Raw genomic sequence first — 18,825 nt, forward strand, 5'->3', positions numbered from 1 at the left:
TTGTGGAGGTGCCTGGGTGACTCAGTAATTAAGCGTCTGCCTTCGGCTCAGGTCATGATCCCAGGGTCCTGGGATCGAGCCCCATATCGGGCTCCCTGCTCCGCGGGAAGCCTGCTTCTCCCTCTCCCATTCCCCCTGCTTGTGTTCCCTCTCTCGCTGTGTCTCTCTCTGTCAAATAAATAAATAAAATCTTTAAAAAGAAAATTGTGAGAGGATAAAAATATGTAGACTTGAGAGCAAAAAATAATGCTAGGGATAAAAAGAAAACTTATGATAAAGAGATCTGTTCACTAAGAAGACATAACAATTCTAAAGGCCTATGCACATAATACCAAAGCTTCAAAATATATGAAGCAAAACTGACAGAATTACAAAGAGAAATCCACAAATACACAAGCATAGTTAGATATTTCCACACTCTCAGTAATTGATATAACAAGTAGGCAAAAAAAAAAAAAAAAAAAAAAAATCAGATCAGTAAGGACATAAAAGACTTGAGCAACATTACCAATCAACTTGAGCTAAATGAAATTTTATAACACTGCACCCTGTACCTTCTTTACAGGTATATGTGGGACATCCACTGGATCATTCCAATTTTCAGTAAATTTAAAAGAATTGAATTCATACAGACCGTATTTTCTGTCTACAACAGAATTCAATCAGAAATGAATCTCAGAAAAAGATTTGGAAAATTGCCAGATGTTCAGAAATTGAATAGCAATTTTCTGATCAACCAATGGTTTAAAGAAAAGAAATCACAAAATTTGAAAATGTTTGAAGTGAATGAAACGGAGCAGAAAATTATATTAAAATTTGTGGGATGTTCTAAAGCTGTGCTTGGAAGGAAACTTTCAGCTTTAAATAGTTATATTAGAAAACAATAATGTTTTAAGCTCATTTATGTAAGTTTCCATCTTCAGAAAGCATATAAAGAAGAGCAAATTAAACCCAAAATAAGTAGAAGGAAGGAAATAATAAGGGCATCTGTGGAAATTAATGAATAGAAGACAGACAAAGAATAGAATCAATGAAAGCAAAATATGGTTCTTTGGAAAGATCATAAAAATGATCTTTAGCTGGACTGAAGAAAATAAGATATATATTACCAACATCAGGACTGAAAGAGGGGATATTATTCCAGACCCCACAGACCTTAAAAGGATATGAGAATATTAGTATCAACTTTATATAAATTTAACATTCTATTTGAATTAGACAAATTATTTGGAAGACATTAATTAACAAAACACATAGAAAAAATAGAAAGTCTCAATAGCCTTTATCTATTAAACAAATTGAATTCATAATTAAAAACCTTCACACACCAGCCCAGACGGCCTTATTGGTGAATTCTATCAAACATATTAGGAAGCAATAATATCAGTGCTATACAAATTCTTTCAGAAAGTAGAAAAGAGAACATTTTTCATGTCATTTTATGAGTCCATCATTCCCCTGATACTAAAACCTGACAGACATTATAAGAAAAGAATACTACATACCAACATCCCTTATGAATGTATGTAAAAATCCTTAACACTGTATTAGGAAATCAAATCAGCAATATATAAAAAGGATGATACATCATGATCAAATAGAGTTTACTCCAGGGAAGGAAAGTAATGTATTTAAAATACATGTATTTGTCAAGGGACTTATATCCAGAATATATAATGTATTCTTATAATTTAATAAAAAGAAGACAACCCAATTTTTTAAATGGGCAAAAGATTTGAACAGACATTTCAAAAAAGGAAGATATATACACATGACAAGATGTTCATAGCATTAGTCATCAAGAAAACACAAAGCCACAGTGAAATACTACTACATACCTACTAGAATGATTAAAATTAAAATACTGATAATATTAAGTACTGTTTAGAGCGTGGATCAACAGAACTCTCATATACTGCTAATGTCACTGTAAAATGGGACATCTACTTTGGAAACATTTTGGCAGTTTCTTACAAAGTTAAATATACACTTCCCATGTGACCCAGGATTACCACTCCTAGGTATTTACGTAAGAGAAATGAAAACAGATGTTCACATAGACTTCCACACAAACGTTCATAGCAACTTCCATCATTTAAAAACCAGAAACAATCAAATTCCATCAATGAGTGAATAGAAAAACAAATTGATGTATATCCATATACCAGCATACTACTCAGCAACAAAAAGAAACAACTAGGGATCCACATAATACACATAACAATATGGATGAATCTCAAACACATTGTGCCAACTTCCAAGTCCTGGAGTGTCCTTTTCTGGATTCTCCTCCCTTTCCCTTCTTGCTCCCATCATACTAGTCTGAGGCCTCACCACTTCAGGCCTCAGTTAATCCAATGGCCACTCTGTCTGCCTCCAGCCTTTTGATTTTCTGCACCTTGTCAGAACAATCTTCATAAAACGCTATTTCCTTATGTCATTATGAAAACCAAACAAAAATGTAAAACAACCAGTATCGTGTTAACATTTAATGCAGTTCTTCTAATGCCCCAGCTTCTAGAATATTTTCTAAGATTTCTTACCAGACCAATACAATAAATTTTCCTATTAATGAGTCTATATGTGAATGGAAGTCTTCTGACTTGTTCTGATATCCTATTCAATGTCTTTGAGACTCTTACCTTAGAACTACATGGTCAAGGATGTAATACAGGTCAGCTCTCCCTTCAGACTTTTTTCTCTCAGAGGCAGTTCCAGTCTTCCAGTTATCCAGGCTTGAATCAATGGAGTCAGTGTGGACTCATATTTCACCCTATTTCCCATATGTGGTCAGTTAACGTTCCCTGTTAGTCCTTAGACATTTCCCTTATATCTGTTTCTTTATGGGGCCCTGGTCACTACCAGAGTTTAGGCCCATATGTTCTCACAACGGCTTTCTTGCAATAATCTTCAAATTGTGTCTTTTGCCTCTAGACTTGCAAGTAGGTATTTGAGACTTCAGCTATGGTGATAGCATTTGTGGAGGCTTACTATGCCCTAGGTATTTGTATATATTATTCTCATAAAAACCCTGCAAGGGAAATAAGAAAAACAAGTTCATTGAGTACTTTGTTCAAGATGATACAGCTAGTAAAGGACAGAGCCAGCAGGATTAAAACCTAGGTCTAAGTGGCCCATTTAGAGGTAAGAAAAAGATAATAGATAAAATTTAAAAGTTCTACATTTGTCTAGGGAAAAAAAAGTGGGGAGAGACATTGCACTTAAGATAACAGGCAAGTGCTTTTAAGTAGGGACTTTTATTCCACTTACATTATTTTCTTCAAGGGTTATTTTAATTGTCCGCCATTATTTTAAGTATAGTTACCATCCTGGATAGAAGTTCTGCTTGATATTTTTATAAAGTGATGACTCTGATTTTAAAAGATATTTGGGTGGGGGCGCCTGGGTGGCTCAGTCGGTTGAGCGTCTGCCTTCGGCTTGGGTCACGATCTCAGGGTCCTGGGATCAAGCTCCACATCGGACTCCCTGCTCAGTGGGGAGCCTGCTTTTCCCTCTTTCCCCCTGCTTGTGCTCACTTGCTCTCTCTCTCTCTCAAATAAATAAATAAAATATAAAAAAAAAAAAAGATATTTGGGTGGCTGTTTGGTTACCTTTGAGGACTTGAGATTATTTGTGCATTTCCTGTGCCTGACATACAGCAGGCTCAGTAAATGTTGGCTGGTTGAATGAAAGAATAATAATTAACATTTTCAAGTTTTACAATATTTAATACACTCATTTAACAACCCCATAAAGTTGGTTGCATTATCATCTCCATTTTACAAATGAGGAAACTAAGACACATAACTTGGCCAAATTCACACAATCTATTATGGGTGGAGCATGGATTACAAGCAGAGACTGAGGCAACTCACTCTCAAGCCCTTGCACTAAACCACAGTAGCATCCTGCTTCCTGGTTCATGGAAGAGTTACTTTGAGGGTCATTCAGGTCCTTAGTAGAATAATATATGCATTTTGATGCTTCACATTTTTTTTTTTAATTTTTTTTTATTGTTATGTTAATCCCCATACATTACATCATTAGTTTTAGATATAGTGTTCCATGATTCATTGTTTGTGCATAACACCCAGTGCTCCATGCAGAACGTGCCCTCCTCAATACCCATCACCAGGCTAACCCATCCTCCCAACCCTCTCCCCTCTAGAACCCTCAGTTTGTTTTTCAGAGTCCATCGTCTCTCATGGTTCTGATGCTTCACATTTTAAGATGTAGGGCAATGGTCCTTAGCCTTGGATCTTTGGAACTGTGGTCCATGGACAGGCCCTAGGGGACCATGTATCTCATGAAATTTGATTAGAGTTTGTGTGTATGCATAACCACATTTTTCCCTTGGGGCAAAGGCCCATAGCACTCATCAAATTCTCAAAGAATTTTGCAATAACTAAAAGATTAATAACCATGGACATAGAGAAATATTTGGGATTTTCCTGAGACAAAATTAAAATTATTAAATGTTCAAAAATACTTATAGGTTGGTTTATTTGAAGGATTGTCCACTGACTACATTTTATCTCTGCAAAGGAGATTTTGGTTAGTGGGCTAGAAATTAATACTTATTAGGCACAACTAATTGTCAGGTATTTAACATATACTAGCTTATCTTAAATCTTGTATCATTACCAGAAAGATATCACTTTACAAATGTATAAACTGAGGCTTACACTGGTAAGAACATGCCTGATAACATACTCATAAATGGTAGGACTAGGGTACCCGGACCTAACTCTGAAGCTGCTACCACCTCACCTTGTGTTTAGACACAGCTGCTAAATGCCAAGGGCATTCAGTGCAACTAACCTTGCTGGGAGGCAAGTCTTCCAGTGGCTTCCTGCAACACTGCCTGGAAATAGAGGCTGAGTTATAGGGCATCTTAGGGCCATTTTGAAGGACAGGAATTCAGCCTGGCTTAAGATGATGTCTCATTCACATCTCTACACTCTGTTCCCTGCAACTCCCTTGTAGGCAAGTCTGTCATGGCTGCAGTGGGACTGGTTTAGCTCCAAGACTGCAGGTTTATCTTAACCATTGCTCTGGCTGACTCATTATGGCACGCTTCAGGCTTCTGGTGGCCCCAGCCTCCTCTTCCCATCTCTCGTGTACATTTGAACAAAGGAACAGTCCTCCTCCTACTGCAGCTGCAATGGAGTTTGCAACATCCTTGATGCACAAAACAGGAAGTGTAGTGGTTTGTTTCCTTGAGCTGCTACGCAATGTACTTCTCCTTGACTAGCAACTTTTATTCTACCACATAGCTTGCCTGAAAATCTCCTGCAAAACCACTTGTTTGTCAGGTACTGCAAGTCAGAGACAGGGCCTTTGAGATCTCTTGAAAGCTTTTCTAGTTTCACGGAGTAGCCTAGGAAGGTTTTAGAGAAGTAGGTAGGGCCATCCTCTTGTAACAGGTAGGGGGAAAAGACTGCTATCTTGGATAGGGTGTTTCTCCAGCTTTGGGGAGAAGTGGATTCCTCAGCAGAGACTGGCTTATCTCCCAGCAATTTTCCCAGCCTCTGCTCCAAGAAACATACCCTAGCAGTGCTGAATATCAGTTGACTGGATTAGTATTATCTCACGGCTGTTCTCCTCCATCTAGCTGGAATAGGCTACCTGGGGGAGGAGAACAGGGATGGATCCAAAGAGGTTGCTATGGAGCCAGGATCACTGTGGTAGCAGAAGGAATTAGTGAGAATTTACTCAAGTAGAAAATAATTCCATATAACACTGAGGAAAACTGAAACAGAAGCCTCATACTTTACAAATAGATGCTTTGCTTTACAAAAGATAAACCCAGTTTTCTTTAAATTGTGAATTACCTAACATTTTAAATGATTCCATTGTTTTCCTAAAAGGAAAAAAGAACCTTTCCATACAAGATTTCCAAAACCCATTTATATTTGATTTCACTGTCAAAAATGTATACAGATTATACTAGTTTCCTAGGGCTACCATAACAAAGTATTATACATTGAATGACTTAAAAAAAAAAACCAGAAATTCATTGTCTCCCAGTTCTAGAGGCTAGAAATACAATTATCTTTACAAGTGGGTCTGTGTGTTACTCTGAAATATTGCCTTCTAGTTTTTCAAAATCTTTTCAGATTTTGCTATCTTATTCAGTGATCAAGTGTATTCCTCACTTAATTATTAGATTTATCTTAATTAGTTGCTTTATCATTTAAGTACCTGTTTAAAGTACATAGTAGAATGAAAAGCTTTGATATAACAAAGTATATTACATTTCTGGGGTGATCTAAGACCTTGGATATGACTGTTCATAATGGTATCTCTTTCATTCCTTAGTGTTCATCAATGTCTGCTTTCCTGCTCTTGTTCTGTGGGATGTTTCCCTAGTTTTTCTCTCATCTCCCTTTGAACCTCATATCAAGCTTAGGGCCCATTTAATAGACATGCAGATCAAAGAGGGTGTAATTATTTTTAATAAGCAAAGCTAACAACATAATTGTGGACAAGAACTTCTAGAAAGTTCATATCTATATACATCTCCTATGGCTTAGTTGCAGTTTCCCACTCACAAAATGGACATCCCCCTTAATCTGTACTTATAAATATTGCACATTATCTATATTTTATTTTCTACACATTACAATTTCAACCAAGACATAATTGTCAAGCATTGGCAGTAGACATTATATTAGTGTACCGGTGACCATTGTGGTGACCCAAATTTCCAGCAGCTTTGTTTTAATCCAAGAGTATTATTTTCTTATTTTGAAAATAGAGTGTTATTTTCTTACATGACTAAAAAGACTTTACACCTATTTCTTTTAAATAAAGACGTTTATTTGGAGAATATTAGTAGCATGATAACTCAACCTCACCAAATATTCACAGTTCATCAGGTCAGGCAATAGAACAAGTCCATGTGAGCTTCTTATAAAGAAATGGATGACCACCTCAGTAGCTGCCTCCATCTTCTATCCTATTACTGGATGATTCAGAATCCAAAATATGAAGTTTGGGGACTTTTTCTCAAAAGTAGAAATAAGTAAAATGCCTGAAGCAATGATGTTGACCTTTTTCAAAAAAATCTATGAAACTTTAACTGCATATTTCAGTCTTGTTGAATCTTTTGTATTATTCTGACTGTCGATAAGAACCAGAGGGCTATGTTGATGATTCTTGATAATTTCAGCAACACTTCCAAAGTACTAGAGCAAGAAAACATAGATGAATTAAACATTGGAATTTATGTTAACTTTAAGCTCTGCTCCTCCAATCTTCTCCCACTTTCTCAAGTTAGTCAACGTTACAGCTGACATTCTACCCAAAAAAGTCTAATTTAACAAAGGCTGGAATCTTCGAGGTGGCCGACTCTGGCCTTGCCTGTATTCAGTTACACTAAAAACACTGGCAGCCTCAATTAGTGTAACCACTTAGAGAAATTACTTCGAGTTATGCTGTAATATTTTAATGACTTTTTATTTAGTAACAGGTGTAAAACTGTCACACACTGAATTTCTCTACATTCCTTACAAAATATAGATTATCTGTTATGTTGCACAAGTATTAGATACAAGAACTGATGTAATAAATTAGCCCTAGAATTGAGTATCAGAAAAGAGTTATTTCCCAGATTAATTCATGCTTGTTTTGTTTTTGTTTTCCTTTTTAATAAATAAAGAAAGCTTTATAAATTCTCATATTTCAAAAAAAATAAATTCTCATATTTTCATTTTTGCTCTAGCTCCCAGAGCTAATTAATAATTAGTTTAGATTTAATTAATAATGGAATCCATACTAGGCTTTTACCATACATATTTATTTTCCTGTATGCTAATTCCTATTGTCTATGGATTTTAATTTAAGGTTATCACAAATATTCTCCTGAAAAATTATCAAAATTTTAAATGAAAGAGAAAATAAATATAACACAGAACAAGAAATGCATTGATTATATAAAAGTGCTACAAGCTCATAATCATAAATAAGTGCATCTAGAGTCATTTTCAAAAAAGCAGTAATTATTTTGCAACACTGCCATAAATTTAGCAATTATCACCAATTGATGTATGGTCTTTTAATTTTTCATACAAAGACAAATGTCTAGAATAAAAGTTTTTTAATCCTTTAATTAATTATTTGGAAAGCTTCCACATATCTATATGCTGAATCAAATATTCAGAATACTGGTCAAATTTTTCAAATGAAATACCAGTTGTCTTTTAGATAATTGGCTATCTGAATATTAGGTTAGGGAGGAGAGATGAGAGACATGGACCTTCAAGTATCTTTACTCTTTATTTCTGAACTTGCTCTTCAATCATTCAGCCCTTTTGGAATTGCCAATGAAATTCTTTTACGATATTCATAAAGATATTCATCCTGTTTGCTTGGGATAACATGTTGTTAACTTGAATGCAGTTGGAAGTTAAGTTGATGGACTAAAGAACTAGGAAATGAAATGGCATGGCCTCTTTGAAGTGGATTCCAAGTGAAAAAGTGTTTTCTGAACCCAGGAAACACAGTAGAGAGTTGCTATACTTACACAAACAAACATCTCATTCTGTCATTCCAGTCCCTGAATATTTTTGAATATTTCTTTGTTGGAGTGTTTGCAGATTGAAATGTTTGAATAGGGAGTTGAGTGGAGTTGAAATGTGTGAAGTAGGGAGCAGAGTTGAGGCATACTGAATGTAGAACTGAGCATAACTTAGTTGCAGTTTCCCCTCAGTGCTTTTTTAAAAAAAGAAATTACAGTAATTCATTGTACTTGAGATATTCATACATAGACAGAAAAACAACTTGTTTGATAACTCAAAATCTCATGGTCCATAAAATAAAGCAAACATATATCAAAGCTATAAAATTACTTAATACCATATTTACATAATGCCAAAACAACTGCATAAAATTGTTAAAAAATTAATCAATTGGTTTCTTTTTCTAACCATATACACCCAAACACAAATACAGGGAAAGAGACTTTTCACGATATCCACATTGTTGATATCATGTAACCAGAGTTTTCATTTTCCATTCAAATGTTCAGTATATGGGAGAAATAACCTCTTTATTATGTATATAAATAAGAGTTTTAATGGCCCCTGTCAGCACTTCCAGATACCATTATAATAATATGCTATTTGTTTTGGTATCTATAGGCTGGATATGTGGGGAGTGGGCTGAAGTTCTATTCATCCTGTCGTAGGGACAAAGACTCTTTAGGCCAGAGGAATCACTGTTTACCAGAGTTTCCTTAGCAGGACAAGAGTCCAGAGCCCCTACGGGAGCTCAAAACTTAAGAGAATTTCAGGACCTCTAAACAGGACAGCTCCTTCTCCCACCCTTAAGCTTCGTCTAGAAGTACTGGACCCCTGCCTGGGGAAGCTTAGAATGAAACCATCCAGCCAAAGTCACTCTGTCCTAAGAGGATCACCACTATCTATTACACTGATTACTACTGAAGAGCATTTATTTTAAAGATTTGTCAGATAAAGGTTTCAGTGAGAATGAAGGTTTTTGTGAGTAGGGAAAAAAAGCAGACAGTTCTGTTAAAGTTTAACTGGTATTAAATGATAATGCAATCTATATTTTAAAACCCAAGTTTGGTCTTGATCTGAGTTTTTGTGATTTCAGATTCAAGAGTTTTGCATATTCTAATTATCTTAGACTTTATTAAAAGCAAAATAAAACCCCAGACTATAAAACTCCTAGAAGAAAACAGGGGGAAATCTTCATGAGATTGTATTTAGCAATGATTTCTTGGGTATGACACCAAAAGCACAGGTAACAAAAACAAAAATAGACCAATAGGACTACATTAAATTTAAAAACTTCTGTTCATCAAAAGTCACAATCAATAGAATGAAAAAGCAGTTCATGGAACGGGGGAAAATATTTGCAAATCATCTATCTGATAATGGGTTAATATCTAGAATATATAAAGAACTCCTACAACACAAAACCAAAAGATCAAATAACCCAATTTAAAAATGGACAAAGGACTCAAATAGACATTTCTCCAGAGATGATATACAAATGGCCAACAAACATATGAAAAGATGCTCAAAATCACTAATCATCACAGAAATGCAAATCAAATTGCAATGAAATATCACCTCTTACCCATTAGGATAGCTACTATTTAAAAATCCCAGAAAATAACAAGTGTTGGTGGGCATATGGAAAAGTTGGAACCCTTGTGCACTGTTGGTAGGATTGTAAAATGAAGCAATCATTATGGAAGGCAATATGGCAGTTCCTCAAAATTTTAAGATAGAACTACCATATGATCCAGCAATCCCACTTCTGGATATATATCCAGAAAAACTGAAAGCAAGGGTCTCAAAGAGATATCTGCACACCCATGTTCATAGCAGCACTATTTACAGTAGTCATCAACCATAACCAAAAGTCTATCGACAGATGAATGGATAAACAGAATGTGGTGTACAGTACAAAGGAATGCTATGAAGCCTCACAAAGGAAAGAAATTCTGTCACATACTACACAATATGGATGAACCTTGAGTACATAATGCTGCATGGAATAAGCCAGTCACAAAAGGACAAGCATGGTATGATCCCACTTATATGAGGTATCTGAAGTAGTCAAATTCATAGAAATAGAAAGTAAAATGGTGATTGCCAGGGACTGGGAGAGAGTGGAAAAGGGGAGCTGCTTTCAATGAGCATAGAATTTCAGATATGCAAGATGAAAAGTTCTGGAGATCTGTTTTACAGCGTTGTAAATATACTTAATACTACTAAACTATACACTTAAAAATGGTTAATATGGTAAATTTTAAGATATGAGTTTTTTTTAACCACAATTAGAAAAAAGCGAAATAAAGAATACACTCATTGACACAGACCTTACCAGTTTGTTTTACAAATGCAACTCTCCTGCCTGTAATCACTCAATCAACAAATAAATTCATTCATTTAATAAGTACTAATCAAGTATCCACAGAAGGCAGCCATTCAGCTATGGTTCTGGAAATACAGAGATGAGCAAGACCTAGTCTAGTCCCTGGTATCACCTAGTGGAGAGGACAAACACTTCAGCAATTACGATGCTTTCTAACAATTCAAACACTTTCTAACAAGTGCTGGGTTTGGAATGAGTATAGTTCTTTCTGAAAGAGTATTGAAAATAAATATTTACTAACTTGAATTTTTTAAATGCTATCTCCTCTGCTTAGATTGTTCCTTCCACTTTCCTCCTTCTCATCTTTAACTTTCATTCTACCTACTCAAACTCAATCTATCATTCAAGGCCAGAACAAGTTTCACTCCCTTTCTGACCATTTATGGATTATTCCAGCCCATATTTCAGGGTTTTCTTATCAAAACAAGCTGGCTAAACAGAGATATGGTAAGCATTGAGTTTGGTCCAGATTAAAGAGGAGTTGGAATTCATATTTGGTTAGTATTCAAGACCTACTGTAATGCTTTTCTCTTGCTACAGGCCCCAAAACTCATTCTGGTCCAAGAGCTATAGTCTAATATTTCAACACAAGTTTCTGTACCTCCTCTGATCCTTCCCTGGTCATCTACTTTGGTACTTGAGTTGAGATCCTAGTTCTTGACTTAGGAGCTCTGGACACTGACCTTGATTCTACTTGACACTTCAACTTTGACTTCTATGTTTCACTGAACCAAAATACTGAATCAGAGTGCACCAAGTAACAGGATAAAGGGACTAAGATGCAGCCTTTATGCCATACAAGTCTTTCCTCCTTTCTGTTTTCTCATAGAATATGCTGCCTGAGCACAGTATTTTATCTTGTACTCTTTTCTTTTCATGACATGTATGCAAGCCTTGCACCAAGTACTCTTGTATCCTTTCTCCCCATCTCTAGCACGTAATACACTATGATACCATTGTGCTGAATACATAGTTATAGAGTTGGATTAAAAGAGAAGTTACTGACCTCTTCACCATTTTTCTTTCTGCCCAAGGCATACTGCTTTGTTGCCTCAATAAATCTCACAGGGATATTATATACTCGTTTATTAAAGAATACAACTAGTGTATATGGCTGTTTGGAATCATGGCCAGAGCTTTTCCGAATAAGAAATGATCCATCCTGTTTATTAAAAGAAAAACACATTATGGTGAGTATTACTTAGGTTTTCACAGGTTATAAATCAGTTTATACCTATGTTATATTCAAAAGGTAATTATTGAGCTATATGATTTTTATTATTGAATACGGTTTATTATTTTCCAAGAAAATACTTCAGTAAAATATATACTTATAGAAAATCCTGAGTGAAGTCAATGCTAGCTTTTTGATGCATTTATATATTTAGAAATGTATGAAGGGACACAGTAAGATTAAATGTAGAGAGCACTCTTGAACTAGGAACCATGTCTACAAGTTACCTATGAATAAAAAAATATGAAACAAATTCCATTCAAAAGTACTATGAGAAGAAAGCTGAAATTGGGAATCAAAACATTTCAGCTGATGAAAACTCTCTTCCCTAAAACTTATATTGAAGCAGAAAAAAAACTGTAACACAACATACCAATTTAAATAAATATTTTATAAAATATTCTAGGGGTGCTTGGCTGGCTCAGTCAGAAGAGCATGTGACTCTTGATCTTGGGGTCCTGAGTTTGAACCTCATGTTTGGTGTAGAGATTACTTAAAATGAATAAATGAATTTAAAAACTTAAAAAATAGATTAAATGTTCTAGAATCATAAATCCAAAAATTATGAACAAAAAATGGATGAAAAGCAGAAAGAAGAAATACAACAAGAGTTGATCAAACTCAGGAAGGAAACTGAAGAGAAAGGCAAACCTATTTCAGAAATGAAGAAATTATAAGATGCCCAAGGGACAATACCTTTAAATGAAGATATGATAAATGACTGAAGGAAGGCAAGGAAGCAACCCAGACGGGGGGAAAAAAGGAGATTAAAAAAAAAAAAGAAATAAAATAGAGCCAGAGTGGTTGGAATGAAAGAAAGACAAAAAAGGTCCAAAATGCATGTAATTTGAGTTCTTAAAGAAGAAAAATAAAATAATAGAACAGAACTACTTTTTAAGACTGGAATTTAAGAAAATGTATTGGAAATAAGAGGAAACTTAAATCTATATATATTGAGAAGGGTTCCATCTATCTGAAAAAATTGACCTGAAAGTCAACTCAGAGACATATTCTGGAAAACTATTAGACTTTAAGAACAAAAGGTCTGCAGTCTTCCGACTAAAATATGAAATTATATATAAGGGCAAGAAAATAACATTAGCATCAGACTTTTCAAAAGCATACTATAAAACAAGGCAATCCAGTGGAGCAACACTTAAAAACTCAAGACAAGGATTTTATAACCAGCCAAGATATCCTCCAGGTTATCAGATTATGAACAGCTTTGAATGTGCAAGAACTCAGGGAATAATGTAAATATAGTCCTTCCTGAGAATCTATTAAAAGGTGAGCTTTGTCAAACAAAAAGAGATAACTGGGGAAGCCAGCAAAGGGATTGATGGGAAAGCATTTAACATGTTTAATTGTAGAGCTAGGACTAAAGCAAAGGTAGCAAAAATTAGTATATAAATGTTATATATTCCAGCAAGTAGGGTGCAAGTGAAGAAAAATGGAAGGAGGAAAGAGAAAGAAAGGGAGAAGTGGCATTTTAACTTTGGGTTTTCCAAACTGCTCCTAGTGTTCCTACATGATTGGGCTTAGTTTCTCCAAAAATTTACTTATAGGTATTTTTTGCCATCTTGACCTCAATCTTTTAACCCATGCATTGATCCAAAATAGCCTGTTACTTCTCACTCCTGAATGGATCTCATGTAGCACCAAACCTTACAGAGATCTCCCCCTGGAGCCTTCTTCTCTCCCACTGAGTGGAGAACAGTGGGGCTTACAGATCCTTGCAGAGAAAGGACAAGCAGAAATGAGATGGAAGAACAAAGAGGGAGATGCTAGAGAGAGGAGAGGATGGCAATTGCTCTTGAATAAGTAAATTTTAAAAAGGCCTGCATCCATAATTGTTGCAATTCTTTAGTCAGCCAATTGTTGGGAGGACAGCTGTGCCTATTATAGGCTGAGAGCAGAATATGGAACTTAAAAATGGTCAAACCTTGTTTGATCTGTATAAAGCCTCTTCAGCAGACTTCCGATCGCAGGCACCAGCATACCATTGCTTGCAATGAAGGTCCGCTTCCTGTGAAATGGAGGGCATTGCTAAGCATGAGATGGTCCTTCAATAACACGGCACCTTCTGTGCACTGAAAACAAAGTCCCATTTTGCGTTACCAAGACAGACCTAACTATATTTGGACCAGCGATTTAAAAATGAGTTTTCTGCTTCCTTTGATCAGTCACAGGATTATATAAATGACTTTTTTCTCATTTGGCCTTAGCTGCTAACTTTAGTACTTGAGCATTATTATCAATCAATCAATCAAACAATCCTGCTAGACTCCTGAGTCATTTACTCCTTTCTCCTAAATAAGTTATAAGCTCCCTGTCTATCATGAGCTTACGGTTGTTGCTTTGTGGAGTGCTTCCAATTTCCGAAGCGTTTTCACCAAATATTATTTTACTGGATTCTTTTAACTACTCTGAAGGCAAGAAGGATACATGCTCTCATCCCTCTCTACATTTGAGAAAGCTTAGAGAGACTTGCCCAAGGGCACACAGAGTTCTTTCTCTGTCTTTTTAAAAACTGTGCTGCTTTATGTGTTTTAATATCATATGCCTCCACAGATCTATTCTGAGAAAATTACACAGTTTAAATAGAATCTATGTGAGAGGAAGAACAATAAAAACAACACACTTCTTTGCTAGTTTTGAAGAAACACAAATTGTTACTTAGGGCATCTAGAATACAAATTGGAATACATGGAGCAGGGTCTTAATCCCTGAAAACAAAATGCATTCTGTACCCATCAGCAAATGACAACTCGCAAGCTGACCTAAAATATAGTCTGTCCTCAAGCTTCACCCCAAACTCCTCATAAGACATTAGAAGACGTTGCCTTTCCTGCAGTTTAATGGTAACAATAAGAGTACATTCATACCTGTTCTGACAAATGGGGGTTAGATGAAAATAGGCCATCCACAGTTGAGCCTCCCCCTTCTGGAAATCCTGAAAGGGATTTGAAAAATCAATGGTCTTCAGCGTATCTTGAGCAGTTAGTGTGCCCAGACTCCGACACCGTGCTAGGTGCTGCAGGGGTCACTCGGCACTGAAAAATCACACACACGCCAACAAGTCCCTAAAAGCAGTGGTTCTCAAAGCATGGAAAGAAAAAATCCCCAGGATTCTTTCAGGGAGGTTGTGAGGTCTTTTCCAAATCACTATCTCTGTGAAGCCCCATTTTCTTCATATACTTCAGCCAGAAAAACATTGGAACAGCTTGAATATAGAAGCAGATATGAGAATCAGCTGTCTCTATTACTCTAGGTATTAAAGAGATTTTATTTTATTTTTTTTAAGATTTTATTTATTTGACAGAGAGAGCACAAGCAGAGGGCGAGAGAGGGAGAAGCAGGCCCCCCGCTGAACAAGGAGCCCGATGTGGGACTCGATCCCAGGACCCTGAGATCATGACCCAGGCCGAAGGCAGCCGCTTAACCAACTGAGCCACCCAGACGTCCCTTAAAGAGATTTTAAAAATGTAAAACAAGGCCACTCTTCCCACTAAAGTGTTTTTGTTTGGAAAATATAGTAATTTTTCATTAAAAATATGTTATTTATGTTAACATATAACAAGTTTAATATTTTATTTATCTATTTTTTTTAAAGATTTTATTTATTTATTTGACAGAGAGAGACACAGCGAGAGAGGGAACACAAGCAGGGGGGGTGGGAGAGGGAGAAGCAGGCTTCCCGCTGAGCCGGGAGCCCGATATGGGGCTCGATCCCAGGACCCTGGTATCATGACCCAAGCCGAAGGCAGACGCCTAACAACTGAGCCACCCAGGTGCCCCAAGTTTAATATTTTAAATGAAAAAATAAAAGTTTTAATTAAAAATGGATTAATAAATGTTTTAATTGTCTGTTTTTAATTAATACATTAAATATCAATAGAAAGAAACGTGTGAACCAAAGTTCTTTGGGTCTGCAATGATTTTAAGAGTGTTAACATGGCCCTGAGACCAAAACATTTGATAATTACTGCCTTATGGCATAAACTTCTTCAAGGAGTTTATAGTCTGTATGTGGAGACACATGAAATAGAGAAAATACTTCACTGCATTCATTCATTCATTCATTCATTTGTTCATCATTGTGTGCCTGCCATGGATCAAAACACTGGGGATAGATATACAGCAGTCAAACAAAACAGCAAAATGCCCTGCCCTTCTGGAGCTTAAATTTTAATGGAATGAGTGAGATAGACAATAAAGACATAAGTAAATATATACACAATATTACAGAGTCATATACATGGAGAAAAATAAGCAGGGAAGGGGTTGGGGACTAGTCTTGGATAAACAGTATGTTTAAATAGGCTGATCAGGAAGGCCTCACTGGGGTGACACTCGGGTAAGATCTGCAGGAAGGGAGGGAGGAGGCATGTGGCTATCTCAGGAAAAAATGTTCCAGGTAGAAGTAATAGCAACACGCAAGGGCCTAGCATATTTGAAGGATAGACAGGGGGCCACTGTGCCTGGAGTGTGGAGGGAAAAGGGGAGAACAAGGGATGGAGTCAGCCAGCAGGTAAGGAAGGGACCAGATGTGTAGGATCTGGTGGACCCCTTAGCATGACTTGAGCTTTAACTTAAATAGCTATCATCTACTGCAGACCTTCTGTATTCAAAGCACTAGACCAGGTACTTAATCTTCTTATTTTGAAAACAGTTTTTATTAAAAAATTAAATGTAAAAGATGACCAGTATGACCAGTGAAATATTCAATCAATATTAAAAAAGAAGTAAAAATTATCCCAAATTTATTTACTTTTGAAAATAACTCTATGAAATAAATATTCCTGGCTCCATTTAACAGAAAAGGAAACAAGCCAGAGAGGAGCCAACCTCCTCCAGATGGACATGTTGCTCAGACACAAGGATCCAGCCTTACCCACAACCTGATAGTACTTTCCATGACTTCATTGTACTTACTTGGCAGAGGTATGGGTTTGTGATGGATTTGTCTGAAAGGAAGAAGTCCAGATTAATTAAAGGGCAAAGCACAAGATGAGTAAGTTTGACATTTTGTTTGCACCAAAGATGCTCTGAGCAGGGGCATCACCCAGGAGTCAACACAAATGGCCAATAAAACATATCTAAAGATAGGAAAGGCATCAAAACCTTCAAGGTAAGTAAAACTGTCCCCTTTAGTTTTGAAAAAGGAAGAGACTTGACTGAAGTGTTAGATTTTGGTTAAGACCGATAATTAACCCAAATATTACATCTTTGTGATTCTAAGCAGTTCTTTTAAAGTTTTCTTCCTATTCAACACCTTTTAAAATTTAATGAGCACTGGATGTTATATGCAACTGATGAGTCACTGAACTCTACCTCTGATACTAATAATACACTATATGTTAATTAATTGAATGTAAATTAAATTAAAATTTAAAAAATTTAATTGCAGTGCAATGAAATGTCAGATCTTTACCAAGCCAGTGTCACTATGCAGTGTGACAAAACAGGTGTTAGGGAAACTTATTTTTAAAGGAAAAGATTCTTACTTCTGGGCAGGAGGAAACATTGATGGCTGCATATTTTCTTGTCTGTGGCTAGCTGTTCGGTGGCGCTCAGCAGGTATAGGTTTTTCTGCATTAAGAAAATGCTCATATTAGGCTAGAATGAAATGTCTGTCTCCATGTCCAAACCCAGCAACATCATCTGAGAAGAACCGGATTCAGTCTGATGTCTTCCCATGAACATGTCTTTCACCAGGATGCCATCTGTTTATGCACCTGACCGTCTGGTGATGTGTCTGCACGATCAGGAGCAGGACTCCTACCAAGCAAAGCTACAGGCACACCTTCCCATTCTGTAGCAATACCCATGGGGACTGAGCCTATGGGGTGGCCCTTTAAGTGTGGGAGTATAGTTGGAAGCCAGAGACAAACCAGTCTGAACCATGCTGGTGTCCCCCACACAGGTGTTCCAATACCCTGGCGTATCTTCATTAGTCACAAGAGGTGGTATAAATAATTTTTACTGGTAAGAAGTAAAATATCAGAGTTTGCAAATAATCGACTCTTTTTGAAAAATTATCCGAACAAATTCAAGGTCAGCCCTATAATAATGTTCATCTCACTTGCATTTCACTGTGTTTTCCTGAGTGGGAGAGGAAGGGGTGGAGTTATAACCGGTACGCAGGGAAATGGGTGTAACCCGAAATGTAAGAAATTTATGTTGAATTAAAAAAAAAAAAAGAAATTTATGTTGAACACAGTGAACCTTACTGCTGAACCATTGATGAATGTGATTATAAATTATTTTAATGCTTTATTCTTCCTCAAATTTGGTCCAGGGTGTGTTAAAATCTGGGTGTGTCTATGGGTGTGTGTCCCACATGGAAGAAAGGTGAACTCTTGGTCTTCCATTACAGGAACCCAAAAAGAATAAAAGTCGTATCAACTCAAAGATCCAAATAAATGGTAAGACAGACTTCGGGGTTTCTTGTAATGCAGCGAAATTCGGAAGCCTTGAATCCCTGAAGGATGTTTTAAGTCTAGGTCAAGTTACTTTGAGCGACCATGTGAGATATTTTGTTCATGACATTACAGCTTGGTAATTTCAGAAGGAGAAACAGTAAACACACTTGGTTCCCACTCCGCTTTGCCTCTGCAGTCCCGGAGGCTTCCTTCCTTCCTTCCTTCCTTCCTTCCTTCCTTCCTTCCTTCCTTCCT

At 36.4% G+C, this 18,825-nt stretch overlaps 1 protein-coding gene across 3 annotated transcripts in view; it reads right to left on the bottom strand.

The window, feature by feature from the left end:
- Window positions 1-6,444: 6,444 nt before the first annotated feature.
- The window catches only part of BLNK (B cell linker), an 80,919-nt gene continuing 68,538 nt past the window's right edge, over window positions 6,445-18,825 (bottom strand). For all 3 annotated transcript variants that reach the window (XM_032432432.1, XM_032432433.1, XM_032432431.1), the window contains 6 exons: window positions 17,653-17,737; window positions 17,081-17,112; window positions 15,031-15,098; window positions 14,088-14,171; window positions 11,918-12,073; window positions 6,445-7,190 (listed from right to left, as the gene is read on the bottom strand). In XM_032432432.1, the coding sequence (XP_032288323.1) occupies window positions 7,071-7,190; window positions 11,918-12,073; window positions 14,088-14,171; window positions 15,031-15,098; window positions 17,081-17,112; window positions 17,653-17,737 (545 nt within the window). In that variant the 3' untranslated portion in view covers window positions 6,445-7,070. The remainder of the gene's footprint in view (window positions 7,191-11,917; window positions 12,074-14,087; window positions 14,172-15,030; window positions 15,099-17,080; window positions 17,113-17,652; window positions 17,738-18,825) is intronic.

This window comes from Phoca vitulina, unplaced genomic scaffold (assembly GCF_004348235.1).
Source record: "Phoca vitulina isolate PV1807 unplaced genomic scaffold, GSC_HSeal_1.0 scaffold48, whole genome shotgun sequence".
Taxonomy (NCBI): Eukaryota; Metazoa; Chordata; class Mammalia; order Carnivora; family Phocidae; genus Phoca; species Phoca vitulina.